The 15,628-nt window shown below is 39.7% G+C and overlaps 1 protein-coding gene and 1 pseudogene across 2 annotated transcripts in view; both read left to right on the top strand.

Annotated features, from left to right (window-relative positions):
* Positions 1-1,104: 1,104 nt before the first annotated feature.
* The window catches only part of LOC147872010 (regucalcin-like), a 34,056-nt gene continuing 19,532 nt past the window's right edge, over positions 1,105-15,628 (top strand). The window contains exons 1-6 of one of the 2 annotated variants that reach the window (XM_087359392.1): positions 1,105-1,263; positions 1,937-2,106; positions 2,951-3,184; positions 4,166-4,381; positions 5,817-5,929; positions 6,791-10,263. In XM_087359392.1, the coding sequence (XP_087215518.1) occupies positions 1,217-1,263; positions 1,937-2,106; positions 2,951-3,184; positions 4,166-4,381; positions 5,817-5,929; positions 6,791-7,039 (1,029 nt within the window). In that variant the 5' untranslated portion in view covers positions 1,105-1,216 and the 3' untranslated portion in view covers positions 7,040-10,263. Of the gene's footprint in view, positions 1,264-1,936; positions 2,107-2,950; positions 3,185-4,165; positions 4,382-5,816; positions 5,930-6,790; positions 13,325-15,628 lie in introns of both variants that reach the window. The other variant, XM_087359391.1, reaches the window with a different exon arrangement.
* Positions 15,461-15,573, top strand: LOC147872011 (U5 spliceosomal RNA; annotated as a pseudogene).

Raw genomic sequence — 15,628 nt, 5'->3', positions numbered from 1 at the left:
CTCGGACAGAGCGAGAGCCTCGAAGTCCCGGTGACTAACCAACATTTCAGAGTTTCAAATGCTTTCGAACTGCGACATTTCTCTGTGGGGCAAAGGCCTTCTTATTCTTCACTACACACAGCCGGCACCAATTAAATAATAACAACAACACAAAGCTCACGATATATAAAAAAGTCTACACACGCTCCCAAGAAGAAAATAAACAAATTACAAATTCCTGTCTGAAGAAATTGGCTAGAAAATGAACTGAAGATACGAAAAGTGCGGATGTTTTAAGTCAAATGTGGAAGACTCGGTTAACGAAGAAGTTGCTTTTCGCACGCGTCCTTAACATCCAAGTAGCGGGACAGCCTAATCCCTAGGGGATGAAGACGAAACAGAAAAACGTGGAGTTGAAGCCCGTGAACGTCTTCCTAACTAATCCGCCCTGAAGAGGCTTCGGGTTTTGGGTTCCGTTCGTGAAGTGCCAGGACGAAAACGGCTTAGGCCACGGACACAACAGTTTTGCGACTTTCTGGAATCGATATATCGAAACTTAATTTTTCCCACCGAGACAAGAATACGCGATTTAAATACGTAGTTCTCGCGCCGTGTAGCCTGGTAGAGGTTTACCGACGTTTCAGAGGCGTCTTGATGGGGGCAGCAAGCACTTCTTAAACGTCGGTAAAGTTCTGCGCGGCGGAACAACCCGGAAGGCGGCCATATTTGTATAATTGCTGCCCCGAGAACGTGACGTGACGTGAATTAAAGACGAAAGGCTTATTTATCGATCGAGCGCTGAAGTTTAATTTGGGTCCCTGTGAAATTCGTCGTTTCGGCACAGCGAGAGGACGAAGAGTGTCGAAACAGTTTCACGCTGACCGGAACGAAAGGTTAGGTTAGGCTACGTTCAAAACATCGAGTGATCAAAGCGGAGCAGGAGGACATGAAGATGGAAGCAATAAGATAAGGAGAAACTGGAGAAAATAAAGCGGAAGAGAGGAACGGAGAGAGAGAGAGGAGGACCGCGTAGTCTCAAAAGCGTCGGTTCGCCTGTCCCTGATTGAAGTGGGGTCCCGACAGCTGTGGCCTCGTTTTTGCACGACTCACGTCTTGGTTACCCCTGACATTACGCAAATGTTTTTGTGCTACAGCTGAGCAAACAGGAACCCTCCGGCACTTGGTGTCCTATAAAGCGCGACGTTTCGCCCGGCCGAAATTCAGTCGAAACGTGGAGATGGCGAATTGCAGAGGCGTCGTGCTTCTGTTCCTGGTCCTCGGCAGGTACGTGGCTCGCGTTGTCCTAGGAGGAACCCGCCGAGATAAATGAAGGGCGAAGTCTCGGGGGCGCTTGCAAATGCGACGTCGAACAGCTCGCATTTTGTGAATCGCCACGAGGACTCATGACGCGGCTTGAGTGCAATTTGGTACCGAGAACTCGAGTCGAAGAAGCGTAATTTATTATAAATTTAAAACGAAATTAAATCAGAGCTCCACTGATCTCACGGAAGGAAAATGTTGAATGCAGTTGCAGACCTTCTTAATATGCGAATTTGGTTTTGGAACAAGCATTAGGGGCAAGGGGGGGGGTTGGTTTATGAAGGGGCAGTCATTAATTTTCTGCAGACACGGAAGTCAAATGAGCTTTACCTTCAGGACATGGCCGCAGTCCGAAGTCGCCCGCTTAGTTTATCTGTTTCTTTTTAATGTTTGTCTCCTCCTGAATCTCAGACCCGAGCCGCGGCGAAGCAGGAAAAAGTGAAAGTGAATGTCATTGAAGCGGTTGTGTGCGCGCGTTACGTAATTCTAAGCTGCTTCTATCCGAGCGCGTAGTCGCGTCACATCCAATTCCGAGACGAAGCTCCCGCCACGTTTTATGAGAAATTGTACGCAGACACAAAATTTTTACAAAACTTTCCATCCTACTTTAAGCTACTTTCGTCTTATTTCTCGGCAGGTTCTGTGAAGGGGCTAGTCCCTCCGTGACGCCAGTGACAGGGCCTGTGGTGCACGGCGAAGGCCCCCACTGGGATTCAGAAACCGGAGTTCTGTTCTTCGTCGACATCGAATCAAAACTCGTCAACAAGTACGACCCATCTAGTGAGAGAGTAACGCATGCGCAGTTCGGTTAGTGTACGCTATTTCATTATGCTGTATCAACTGCGGATGTCACTGAGCTTTGAATGGCATAATTTTTATCACATTCGGAGAAGCGGAAAGTGTTGTACCTGAAGGGTCGTGGCCGGTTTCAAAATTCAATTCAATTCAGTGACCTCCCAAATGGGCACATCTTTAGCTATGTTGCGCGCGTCCTATTACAGACTTACCAACCTGGACAGCAGCGCGTGTTCAGAAATGTCTGTTACGGATGAAAGGTCATAATTGCTAAGTATACAACAAAAAAAAGAAATCGATACTCAGCGGAACGGACTGAAGGCAGTATAGTCATTAAAATTGGTGTCATAATTTTAGGACCTCACATAATTGAACGTGCTGGGGTACCAAATATTCTTGACTGAGAAAATAATTAAATGCAATGCAAATGAATCCAGTATTAGCTGGTAGCAGTCCGTGGGACACATCAGCACACCACAAATAACGCGGACCGCAACAAATTAACAACGCAGAAATTTAACCTAATACGATTTATCCCCAGTTCATGTTATGGCGTGGATAACACAAGTCAAACACTCGCTCTCCCTGAGAAACACAAAGTTTAACATTTCCTGTCACAGACAGTCTGACCATGGGACTCGATTTATTTTTGTCATCTTCTTCTGGGTCATTAACATTCTAATAATTTCCTTTTGTGATTGTTGTGGCATATTACACTGTTTTGCTTATGAATCTCTCGTCCCTATTATTTATTAGGACGCTCCTCTGCGTACCGCGGACATAATTTTGGCTATTAAGTGCTAGTATGTTGGTATGCTTGGACCCATTTTAAGGACTTGTTTCATCCTTTTTCCAGCTGGAGGTGGGGTCAGTCTGGTGATACCAGTCCAAGGAACGAAGACTCAGCAGTTGCTGACAACTCGTGGGCATGAAGTGATTGTGTTCAACTGGAACCAAGAAAATGCAACCTTTGACGGTTCAGCGAACAGCAGGAACGTCTCAGTTATTGCAACTGTGGAGACAAGTGCAGACAAATCTGGAAACAGGTGGAATGATGGGAAAGCTGATGCTAGAGGACGCCTGTGGGCAGGTACGTACCCTGGGCGAAACTTGCCAACGCCGAGAATAGTATTTGGGCCTAAAAGACAGGAAGTGATATGAGCACAGAGTGAAGTATAAATGATAATGAGATCATTATTTAAACTAATCTAATGTTGTGTAACTCAAGAACGATGAAGTGGATGGGGTACAGCATTCTTTGGGGAAATGAGAAATGCATAAAGAAGTTTGGCCAGAACACATGACAGGAAGAGAGAGGGGTTTGCAATGGAATGGCCTGCTTTTGTGACGCGATAATGACTGCCGGGTTCCGTGACGGCAGGGCATACCTCGATAGGCCGAGCAATCATAAACATTTAAAGGAAATTTACTTATATTCAAAATTGAGTCAGTGGTAACAATACTTTTGTATAGAGCTAGCTTGCTGGAAAGAAGACATTATAAGTACGAACGCACGTCTTCTTAAATGTAAACTTGAAAGGCAGTCTACAAAATAAGTTACATCTCTATGTATTATGAATTCAACTTATTTGGTTGTACCAGAGCAAGCTACTGTTTGCAAATGTATGAAAATTGAATGACTTAGATCATAATTGTTTTGAATGAGAATGCCCAACACACATACGAGAAGAACGATGCATCAGAGTGTAGAAATTACATATCAGTTAATTAACTGTGCCTCACAATTATCTCTACAGTTGGGACAGGCACTTTGATAATAAACACTGCTAGTTGTTGTCTGCGTGAAGTGAGAGAGTGAGGGAAACAATCCCTTGCAATGCTAAATTTAAACATTTTCAAATGGTTTGGGAAACTATCCTTCAGGATTAATCAGAAGTTTTATAACAGCCACATGAAGCTACAGTAAAGGCTCACAGTGTTCTCTGAAAGCTCTGGTTCCCGAATGGTAGCTTGCGTACCACAACCAATGTGACCGTAGGGGCTTTTTAAAACTTGTTTGGGTGGAAATTACAGTCAACAATCTTGATCACTGCTTCATGCATGTTTTCAGGCACAATGGGCCCTGAGCCCGTAGTTGGTTACGTCACTCCAGATCAAGGCTCATTCTATCTCCTGCAAGCAGACAATAATCCTGTCACTGAAGTGTCGCCAGTGAGTATTTCCAATGGTCTGGCATGGAACGACGACAACACTCTCATGTACTTCATCGATACAGCGACTGGCCAGGTGGATGTCTTTGACTTTGATCTAGAACAAGCCACGATTGGTGAGTGAACGGATGCTGGCAGTTACTAGGCCTGCGTTATAGCAGATAGTTCCATCAACTTGTTTACTCAAGGTACCAGTGAACAGGACTTTGAAACTTATGGTCGTCCATGCACATCAGAACGTCAATTTTGTGAGCTGACGAGAGGAGTTTTGCTAGTCTACACTAATGGACCTAGTTCCAGGTTTTCCACCGCTCTGTCTGTATTATTCTGTTAAAATGTTGGTAGTTCCGACCACCAATACAGAATGACAGTTTTATTAACTCGTAAAGATAAAGGTCAGAGAATCTCACCGTGATTTGTGAGAGAATCCGCACGTGTTGCTGATTTTTGGTACTTTGAAAGTAAAACTGTGCCACAGAAAGAGCCATCTGTCTGTAAGATGCGAGAAAAATGTATGTCTGGAAGGAATAATGAAGATGGCTGTCTTCCTGGGTTGTTTCGCCGTGTAGGCCGGTAGAAGTATACTGACGTTTCAGAGGGCCTTGTTCCCTCCATCATCAGAGTGATAAGCAATTGCCCTGATGGTGGAGGCAGCAAGGACCACTACCTTTTCATTAACCCTTTATCTTCCAACCACTGTACTTGATAATCTGGCACTATAATGAATTAGTAAGTGCAAATATGCCACAAAGTAAACAGTCTAGTTATCACCAACCTCACTTTTAACGCCAGTGGGAAAAATGTGTTGCTCTAATGAGTTTAGACTCTGGTTTATATTACCATTAATAGGTGGCAGCATGAATACCTTGTATGGCCACTGATAGATGGCAGACAGGATGTGCCAGAACACATTCTTTGCTTACTCTGAAGCGTAATGAATGCCTGGTTCAGGAGAATAGAATACATGGCAACAAAGATGAAATGTGCATGAATGAGTAAGCCAAGTTCTTATGACTCACTTTCCCAGATGTTTAAGAGACAAAGAAAAGTAAGTATATCTGTGTCAGAGATGTCTTTATACACAGTCTTTGCTGGAAATGGAAGTTATAGTGTAACCCTAAAAATGTGTCTCATTGACATGACTGGAAGTGGTTATGAAGCTGACATTATCCGCAATGACATGAAAAGTGATGGTTTGTATCGCAATTGTGATGCGGCTCACACGTAAATGGCGCACATTTCAATGCATTATGATAAAATGTTGAGTCAAAGGGCCTCAACAGCAGAAAGAGCGGAAGAATTTAGCTTGCACACGAGATTGGCGAAGAGTGGGTCTGTGCAGAAGTAACACTAACACACATCAGTCACTTATTGAGAATACCCGAAACTGGTTATTGTATGACCCAGTCACTGTCCGTGAAAGTGAGAGGACGCTACGAATGACAGAAAACTAGAAAAGAGGTACCAACATTTTACGTACTAAGAGTTCCCCTTGATAGAAATAATTAGCTTAAATGTTTAATGACTGATTTTAAATTTACTTATTTCCAGCTAAGAGGAGAAAAGTTTTCAATCTTGCAGAGAATGGAGTTCCAGGTCACCCAGATGGAATGACTATAGATTCCAGAGGAAATTTATGGATTGCTTGTTTTGATGGCAGCCAGGTCTGTACAGATCTTAACGTTACACCTTCCTACAAGTAAACAATTCAACAGAATTGTCTGTAAGATGCATGAACGTATTTACCAGGTACTAAACTTTGGAGGCCCACATGAATTTTTCTTTCTTAAGGGAGTGAAGGGACATGTTTGTTCCCCGAGGTTCCACAATTGTCCTGGTTTCAAATTTCAAACAATGTATTGGATTCTCATGGAAGATTTTAAAACTGATAGAAGCCACACCAAATCCGTATTTCTAATTTATTATGATTGGCAATAACATGGCATTAATTTTAGTGATTACAATGAAATGTGCGTATATTAGCAGTTTTCCCGCTCTCTTTTAAGATTGAGTAGGTAAGAGTCAATAAGTAAATATTATGTTGAAGAGATACGCTTATGTGCATACATTGCCTGTGACCTACATGTAGCAACATATTGTTTTTTATATCAGCTAGAACGTTCACAATTACTTAGGCATGTGAATGTGGAGAACAGAACAGATAATCACTCTCTTGAAAGAATTTGTTTCTATAAATTTCCTCAAATAATACTTTCTGTCCATAAAATTAGGGGACATGTCAATTACTTATATTGTCTTTCCATGGTGAGCCCAATTCTGGGCCAGAATACCTGTGCAGCCTATTGAGATTTTATTGAAAGCATCTCTTCTATGGTTTTCAAAACAGTTTACCAGAACAGAGATTTTTCAACATTATACCCCATGATAATCGTTTAGTATTTGTTTATATATTTCATGTGTTTCCATGAAATGTAACGCAGGTTTTGATAATAAGCCAGGAGGCTATTCACCTTGAGGATTAAGAAAGGGTAAAATGGTAAAGCAATAAGATTATTCTCTTTTAGGTTATCAATGTGGATCCTGATTCTGGTGAGCTAATACAGAGCGTGCACATCCCAGCCAGCCGAGTCACGTCTGTGACTTTTGGGGGCCCCGATAGGGAAATTCTGTACGTCACTACTTCTCGACTGGGACTTACCGCCGAGGAACAAAAGCAGCAACCCTTGGCAGGCTCTGTGTTTGCTGTGTCTGGTCTAGGGGTGTCTGCCCTCGCACCTGCCAACAACGTCATTCCTACCACCCGCAGCAAATGATATTATAAATAGAGAAAATTGTTTCACATAGTTTCCTGTATTTTCTGGTCAAAGCCAAATCTGATAAATCTGATTCATCATTGTTATCAGTGGAACTTAAACATGTAGTTGTAAAAGAGCCCCCTTGATTTCAATTAGAACGAAAAACATTTAACAGCTCTCACAGTCGCAAAATTTTCTACCAAGGGGATTGAAATACATAGATCCCAAAATCAGTCCTTTCAAAGACAGTCTAATTCATTTGAGTTTAAACTAAAAAGTTGATGCAACTTTCATTACAATCCATACAAATGTATTCCTCCAGATTTTATAAAATTATTATTGTCTTAACGATCTTTCAGCAAAGTACTCAAATTGTATATGGCCTATTCATTGTGTTTCAAATTGTTACTTCTTCATATTCATAATCGTACTCACGTAAAATATTCAGTTACAAGATTTAATTGATTCAGAATTGTTAAATGCCCCATCCTACCCTACCAAATAATAACCCAGATCTTGCTGAAACTCTTATGCTCATTTAAGGTACAATATTATGCTTTCAAAGTTTTCCTATGCATGTTCTTTATGAACACGGAATTAAACATTGAACTGTCTACAATGAGTCCACATGTCAGGTTAAGGGAAACAAAATTAATTCAAAGTAGACAACGACATATCTCAATCTGACTACTCTCTCCTTTTTATAACATTCAAGACAAAGATCTTACACCAACATGACAAGTGGGCATTACACAACTGTTTCTGTGTGTGTTTACATTCATAGTTGCTCAACCTGGTTCACACTCTCACAACCATTTCAGTAACATCCCCTCTTCTTCAAACTACTTCTTAATACGATTTTTGCCATCAGCTTTACATAATCTGTCTGTCCGTTAAACACTACAACTGCTTGATATTGCTACATTATGAACATTATTGCTAACAAAAATTGTAAAACTGCACACGCATAGCTGCAAAGACATATAACTTAAAACAGAGTAATTCTTTGCTTCATTCCTAAAAAATTCTACACTTAACCTTACTGTGCTACATAATGACTGTGGTGCCCCACCCCTTCGCAAAGGGGAAATTAAGATTCAAGGTGGACTGCAAATTAATCCTTACAACAAGCAGTAAAAACTTTAACAATTAATAGTGGGAATTACATTTTAACTTTTACTTTGCAGTTAACATCCTCCTCACATCACTCTTCAGCATTTTAAATTTGCCTTTCTCCTTATTTTTCAACAGTCAATTGATTATTATTAATGTATAAAATGTTTTAATTTCCTGTATTTTGCAACTCGTAATGTATTAAATGCAGAATTGGGAAATGAGCACATTTTAAGACATAATTAAATGAAAGATTATAAGCACTCTATTATAAAACACCTAAACATAAAATAAACTGTTCTCTACAAGGAACAGAGCTATGGATTTCTGAAGATTAGATGACAAGAGGAGGCAAAATGAAATAGGTGAAGAATCTGTTATAAGCTTCACTTCAAATTTTTCCTTTCAATCTACTTTGCATTTTGAAAATATATATAAGTATTAAATGCTGAACTGGACTCTGAGCTCAATTAAGCAGAAGAAATTCCATATTTTTATAAAGAAAGAGAAATTTAAAACTACAACCCTACATTCTGTGGAAGGGAAACAGCCTGAGGATTTTGCCTGAAAGGGAGGGGGCACAATAAAACAGAGAACCGTGGTTCAGATTTCTGCTCAAGTCCTTCTGGCTGTCCATGAAGAACTCAAAGACTTTGAAGAACCACAACAATCATCACAAGTACTTATCAAGGTGTATGCACATCACGGTTACAAATTAAATACAGTGTTGTAAAAGCATTGCAGTGAAATACATAAAAAAAGAAATCTGCCTCACATCAGTTCAGTATTTAAAGTTGCTGAATCAGACTTTTGTGTTTTAAAACTTGTGTAAATGGCTGGATTCTTTCTTTTTTGATTCCAATGCTTTGAACACGTGGTTTTGGTTAAAGATTGTTGACCTGGAAATTATATATGATATGATGTGTGCTTGGTGTTGGTAGACCACCTTGGCTGCTCCCTCATAAATATATTTTTGCATAACCCCTCCTTCCTCTCATCTTAGGCTCCCATATCCCACCCACGAAACCCTCAGTATTTTTTTTAGAGGGCAGAAATCGGGAAGGTAAAGCATACAATACCAAACCCGTTTCTGCCCTCGTTTTATTTCTATAACTTAATACTACTCTAAGTATCTCTGGGTCTCGAACTGCCGACGTCGTCCTCCGCAGTCTCGTACGTTACTTCGGTTACGAGGCGTTTGGTAGTTTCGGATTCTGGTTCGATCAGTTATGCCCTTATCTTTCCCGCTCAATACGTAGTTTATTGGGCTCGCTACTAGAATTCGCTGTGGCCAAGTTCGCAGAGAGAGAGCAATGAAGTCAGAAGTTGGTAAGATTTGTTGGGTGAATCTAGTCTTTTGAGTCTTGGAGGTGTGGTATGACTGACGTATTTAGTTTATGTGTGGTGAGTTGTTAGTGTTTTGCCGTGGAACATGTTTGCCTGCTAAATTTATTTGAGTTCATAATGGCAAATATTCAGTCTTAAAATGCCATAATGCAAGAATCATTGCTGTAAGTTTCTGTGTGCGAACAGTGATCTTCGTAGCTGTTATTAGGTTACGGAATAAGAGACTGGAAATTATGGGGTGTTCTCGTTTGTCGATTGAGTTTATGTGTCGATGATTGTCGAGGAATGATTAAATGAACGCCACGAGGCATTGAAAAGTGACATTTATATACTGAGAAGTGTTTATTATTTTGCGGGTTTGGTGCCTTGTACAGTTACTTGAAGAATTTAAATATGTTCGCCTTGGAACGTGAATTATGCTTGTTTAGCAATGCTGCATGTGTGGTGTGCCCCCAGAACAAAGTACATATTTAATCAACTGCGTCATCAGATTGATGTTTGTTTTTGCATTTGTGTCAGGGGGGGGGAAGTTGATAGTTAAAAGTGAATGCATTTTATCTTTCTGGGAATAGCTGAGGAGAAGAAGGTTAATTGATCCTTGGGATTTTACTCGGGGGAAAGCTGTCTGCCACCTGACCAGCCTACTGCTTGCCAGGAAATCAGTGGATTATGTTCAGTACACTTGGCAGGCTCACTTCATATCACAACAGAAAATTGGCTGAGATCATGAAGGGCACTCCTGTCTGCTACAGATGTATCTTTCTCAATTTGACGTGCATTGTGTAAGTACACGAGCAATGTGATGTATTAGATGTGCTTGTCATGTGATAGAGTTCAGTCTGTCCAATAATATGTGGCACTGTTTATCATTACAATGCCCTTTGTAACTTGGTTGTTGTATTTCTTGTGGTATAGCTCTTTTGCAGGATGTTTGTTAAAATATTAGAGTGTTCGAGCTGTCTGTGAGTAAAGATTCCTTTGCATATGAATCTTTATCAGAAAAGCTATCAGACTGGTAAACATTTATTGACATATATTGAGGTTGACACTGCATCAGCACATTTTTTTAAGTTGAATGGTTTGTTGAGGACCACTACATGCTTCAACCTTAATTTTTAATCTTCACTAGTGTCTCTTTAAGTGCTTGAATGTAAGAGACAAGACTGCTAAGTCGTGTACATGTTTGAAGCAGATAACTTTCGCATGGACCCATTGCAAATGCTTTACGATATTCATATGAGTTATTTACCAGGAAGCATGGGATGTCTGAGCTAGAGTAGAAACACAGTTTTTTTACCAGGTTTAGAAGCACATTCTGAAATGGAAGGGAGAGGAATTTAAGTGGTATAGCTCTTTCGCAGGATGTGTTCGAGCCGTCTGTGAGTGAAGATTCCTTTGCGTATGAATCTTGGAGGTAGAAGGTACCTTTGCATGTTTTATTGATCTTGATATTGGATAGTCAATCAGCATATGATTATCATGTTGCAGGGGTCCCGGGATCTTAATAAACATTGTGACCACAACGAGAAATTGTTGTGTAGACACGCTGTCAATTCAGTAATCAGCGTGCACTAAAACGCATCTCGTAAAACTGTTTATTGACGTAATGTCAGATATAAAAGTATTGTTTTGTGGAATGGCCTCTGTGGTAAGTTGCGTTCTTTATTCTGTTCTGTTTCTGCTTGTTAAAGTTGTTTCATAGAGATTGCTGCTGGTGTGTCATGGAGAGATGTTTCCTCAAGGTAAGGCATTTTGGTTGGCTCTCCTTTACTTAGTGGGGAATCCCCACGTCCACAGTACAGAGTGTCTAAGTATTTGTGACCAGGTTGGTGGCCCCAGCACTCTGCCAGTTTCTCATAGTAACTAGCTCCTTAGCAACTACAGTCATCATTCCATCACTTCTGCATGATGTTCTGGCAGATGCATTTCTCTCCTAATCTTCTGTGAGTGTGGAAATGAGCCTTTGTAGTGCGTAAGAGAAACAAATTTCTTGACTAGCTGAATATCAAAGTATTCAGAGAAGGTTTTGCGTCATAGACGTGTTTAATTCGCCATTTTGCAAGCAGGACGTGATCAAGATATTTCCTCATCAGCACAAATCTAAGGTTGCCAAGGAGACAAATATTACCAATTTAATGACTCAAGCCTCACCTTCGTCGCTTGTTTCCACACATTTGCTCGACATTTTTTAGAGCGGGTTACCTTGGCATCTGACTAATTGTTGAATACCTATGTACGCGCATCTAATTATAGGGCTGATACTAACCAAATGTAACACAGACGTAATTAGCTATAAGAAGGTGAAAGGGGTTTGGTAAGCATTTTGTAGTTATTGCAAACCTTTTTATACGTATTCAAGATTTCCATCGCCAACTGTTTTGATATGGGCGACAGGAAGTCTTTATCTTGTCCACTGAAGACAAGTTTATTGTTTCGTCTTCAATTACATGCACAGCTGCAAATGGCCCGCTGAGGTCAGCACGCCCGGACTTTGAAGGGTCAGAGAAGGTTGTCAACACTGCATCTTTCAAATTACACGACATATTATTTGCAAATGATATCTTATGAAGCCAACTAATTGACTATATGGCTTACCGAACCCGAAGGTTCATCACCGAATTAACCGAAGCCCTGTCCTGGGCCAACAAAATCCAGGCTCCGTCAACTCCTATCTCCCATAGATCCCGCCTGACATTATCCTCCCATCTACGTCTAGGTCTACCCAGCGGTCTCTTCCCTTCAGGTTTCCCAACCAGTACCCGGTGCACACCTCTTGTCTCATCCATGTGAGCTACATGCCCCGCCCATCTCATTCTTCTCGATTTAATCACCCTGACAATATTGGGGGAGGAATATAAATTTTGAAGTTCATTATGCAGTTTTCTCCAGACCCCATCGTCTTCTCTCCTAGGCCCAAATATCCTCCCTTAGAGTGAGAGACCACGTTTTGCACCGATGCAAGACAACTGGCAGAATTATTGTTTCGTATATTTTAATCTTCAGGTTCTTAGAAATCAAACGTGAAGACAAAATATTTTGAACTGAGCAGTAGCAGGCATTTTCGGAATTTAGCCTCCCCCTAATTCCGTCGTGAATATAATTTTGATTTGTTATTGTTGTTTCATTGTTCCGTAAACCCGCGTACTATATAGTAACAGTATCAGAACTTTAACCTGATTTTCGACCACTTTCTAGGTCACTGACAATTTACTCTGGCCGATTAAACGCACGACGTCGCTTTCATTGCTGTCGTAAACCACGTGCACTCTTAGCTTCGTGTTGTTGATGTTGTGTCCGTGCTATGAATGCTTTCATGGAATATTGTGACGTATTCGAGTGTGGTGACCAAAGAACGTAGAAGGGAAAATCAAGGTAATGCATCGTGGAGATGTTCTTTGTATGTCGACTGTTGAACGTTTGAATACAGTCTCGCGAATAATGGTATACGTTATAAGTGTGCGCATAGTGTGGACAATGGAGTGCTGACAAGAATAGGGGTTCTCTCTGCGTTTCTGATAATGTCATCTCTGGTCGCGACGACGATGGCACCATCATTCTACTTCGTGTGTTTGGGATTGTTTGACAAAGATATTTTGTTGTGACTTCTGCTTCTGTTTTGTAGCGTGATTATTAATCTTTTCTGTATTTGTTAAGAAATAATTGGCTAAGAGCTTAATATTTTTTATTACATTATCATTTATCTTTATTAAAGAGGTCAATATTTCTGTAGAATATTTCCCTGATTTATTTCTTTCATGTTTTCCAGACTGCTTTTATTTTGTTGGTCTGCTCGAGGCTGTTTAGTCTGGTTGTCACATTTAATCTGATTTAGACCTCGAGCAAGTAAGTATGTTATAATATTTCTTGCAGTGAATTTTCATTACTTGGTTGTTGCACTATTGACAAATTAGGTAATCTTTTTTTATCTTTGTGATCCAATCATTCTTTTCAGATATTTTATCACTGTTTTGATGGTGAAACTTGCTTATACATTTTTAAGAGATTATTTAGGAATATGTTGAATTTTTAATCTACATCAAGGCTGTTTAATACTGAGTGCACATTTTCATTGGATGTGTTATACATTCTTTAATAGTGTCTTCATTTCTGAGTCTGATTGATATTCTATACTTACGATAACTGGAGATCGACTTTTTTATTATTAATATTACTAGAAGTTGTACATCGTGATCAGATGGAGTAATTTTGAATTTTTATGGGGAAATTAACTATTGCCATGACATTGAAAGATGCTAGTCGGGCATTTTACACATTTTTATGGTAACTTTCAATAAGATAATTTGTATTAATGATAATGGGACCACAGATTACATGTTCTGCTGTAGGTTTATAAAGATAATTTATAATGCTCTCTAACTTGTTTAGGAAAGTCAGCATTGCCGGTGGGGGCTCTATGTATAGCTAGGACATATATGTTGGAATGTTTAGATTCCAATTGCACAATGCAGCGTCTATTTCTTGTTATTTTAGTGACACAATACATTTATCTAATCAAATTTTAGGTTCTTTTTGGCAATAATACTTGCACCTTCTTTTACCATATTTCGTATAGAGTAAGTACCTCCAAAAGTAACATTTTCAAGTTTTACCTGTGGTGTTGGGTTAAACACAGATTAGGGTGTGTATTTATTATTAATGGACACTGATAGTTGATCAGTTTTGTTTGAAAGTCCTCTTATGTTATGATGGTGCACCACAGAATTGTTATCTTGATTGTATTCTGAATTTAGAACTGGTTTATTAGCATTGATGTAGACATCTTTCAGGTATTTGGTGACAGATTTGGGCTTAAGCCTAAAAGAAGGGTTAGATCTTACATCAGTGATTACAGGTATGGAGTTTGCACCTAATCTAATTAGCAGTGAGTTGCACAAGCTTCTCGTTGCCCTTTGAGTTAAGTTGTAATCCACGTCTGGTATGATCATTCCTATTTAAGGATGAATTGTCGGTTAATCCAATATGTGATTTGTCTGCATTGCAAAGGGCACACTCAAGTAGAATATTTCCACTCCCCACCCACTTGTCTATATTGGGCCTGTCATGGTTGCAGAAGGAAAGTACTAGAAATTTGGTGACTTTGTAGATTATGATTGCATAATCTACTTGAAGGAGAAATTTATGGGTTGTGTGCAGTGTGTCTTCTATGTGAATGTTCTTTGCTGGTCTTGCTGTTGTTCATTTTGTTTGAGAACATCTGTTGAAACTATCTTCACTATACCAGTGTTGAAATCTTGCAGGGATTGTGACTGGATGTTGATGTGCTGGTCAGGAGCCTGCTTCTGCTTTGCAAGAATTCACATGCCCATATTATTCACTTGTTACAGAACTTTCATTCAGAATTTGAATGACTTTTTTATTGTAATCACAGCTTTTTAGCATGTATTTAAATACAAGGATACAATTTGGTCCAATATAATATGGGTTTTTATAGAAATTCCCTCAATGCATAACAATTACATTTTATGATATTCGTGCAGAGATAACCGTATGGAAATGACAGCTGTAACTTGGGACACTCTTACTGTCTGTCACATCTATCGTAGGTGATATACCATTGCCATCGGTTTAAATTTCTGTCATGTTCATCTTCATTGATGAATTGGTATACTAGTTTGCAGGCTGATCAGCATTGATAATTTCGCTAAAGAGCATTCACCAGTTGAGGAGGCTGTTTTTTGTTAGAAAAAGAAAGTTTATTTTTAAATATTATTTGCACAAGTTTCAGCTGCAAAAGGTTAAAGTTTATGCTTGAGGAAGCACCCCACTGTTTCAAGGTACCAGATTGTAAGTGGTAGGGTGTGTGTCATTACATGTTTTGGGGCGGAATTCTGCAGCATAGCGTCGTTACATACTGTTATTTCATTATACTCGTATTTCTTTCAACGTCAATAATCACACATTTCCCAAATGTTTGGGGTTTTATCTAATTTTTTATTCTACATTATTTAGCTTATTTAAAACCTCTGGTTTCCCTTCAATACGCATAAATCTTTTGCCTTTTACTGAAGATTTCTGTTGAGGGGAACATATGGTTCATACAGTTTTATTCCTACATTTGGATTATTGATTGATTCTTTTAACTTTATTGTATTGAGAATGTCGGAACAAAAGTGACTACTCTGCAGT

Source organism: Zootermopsis nevadensis, unplaced genomic scaffold, assembly GCF_977971745.1.
Source record: "Zootermopsis nevadensis isolate Lab colony 2312 unplaced genomic scaffold, Znev_1.0 Znev_ptg000031l, whole genome shotgun sequence".
Taxonomy (NCBI): domain Eukaryota; kingdom Metazoa; phylum Arthropoda; class Insecta; order Blattodea; family Termopsidae; genus Zootermopsis; species Zootermopsis nevadensis.
Note: the sequence above shows the minus strand (reverse complement) of the source record. Positions and strands in the feature narration are given on the sequence as shown.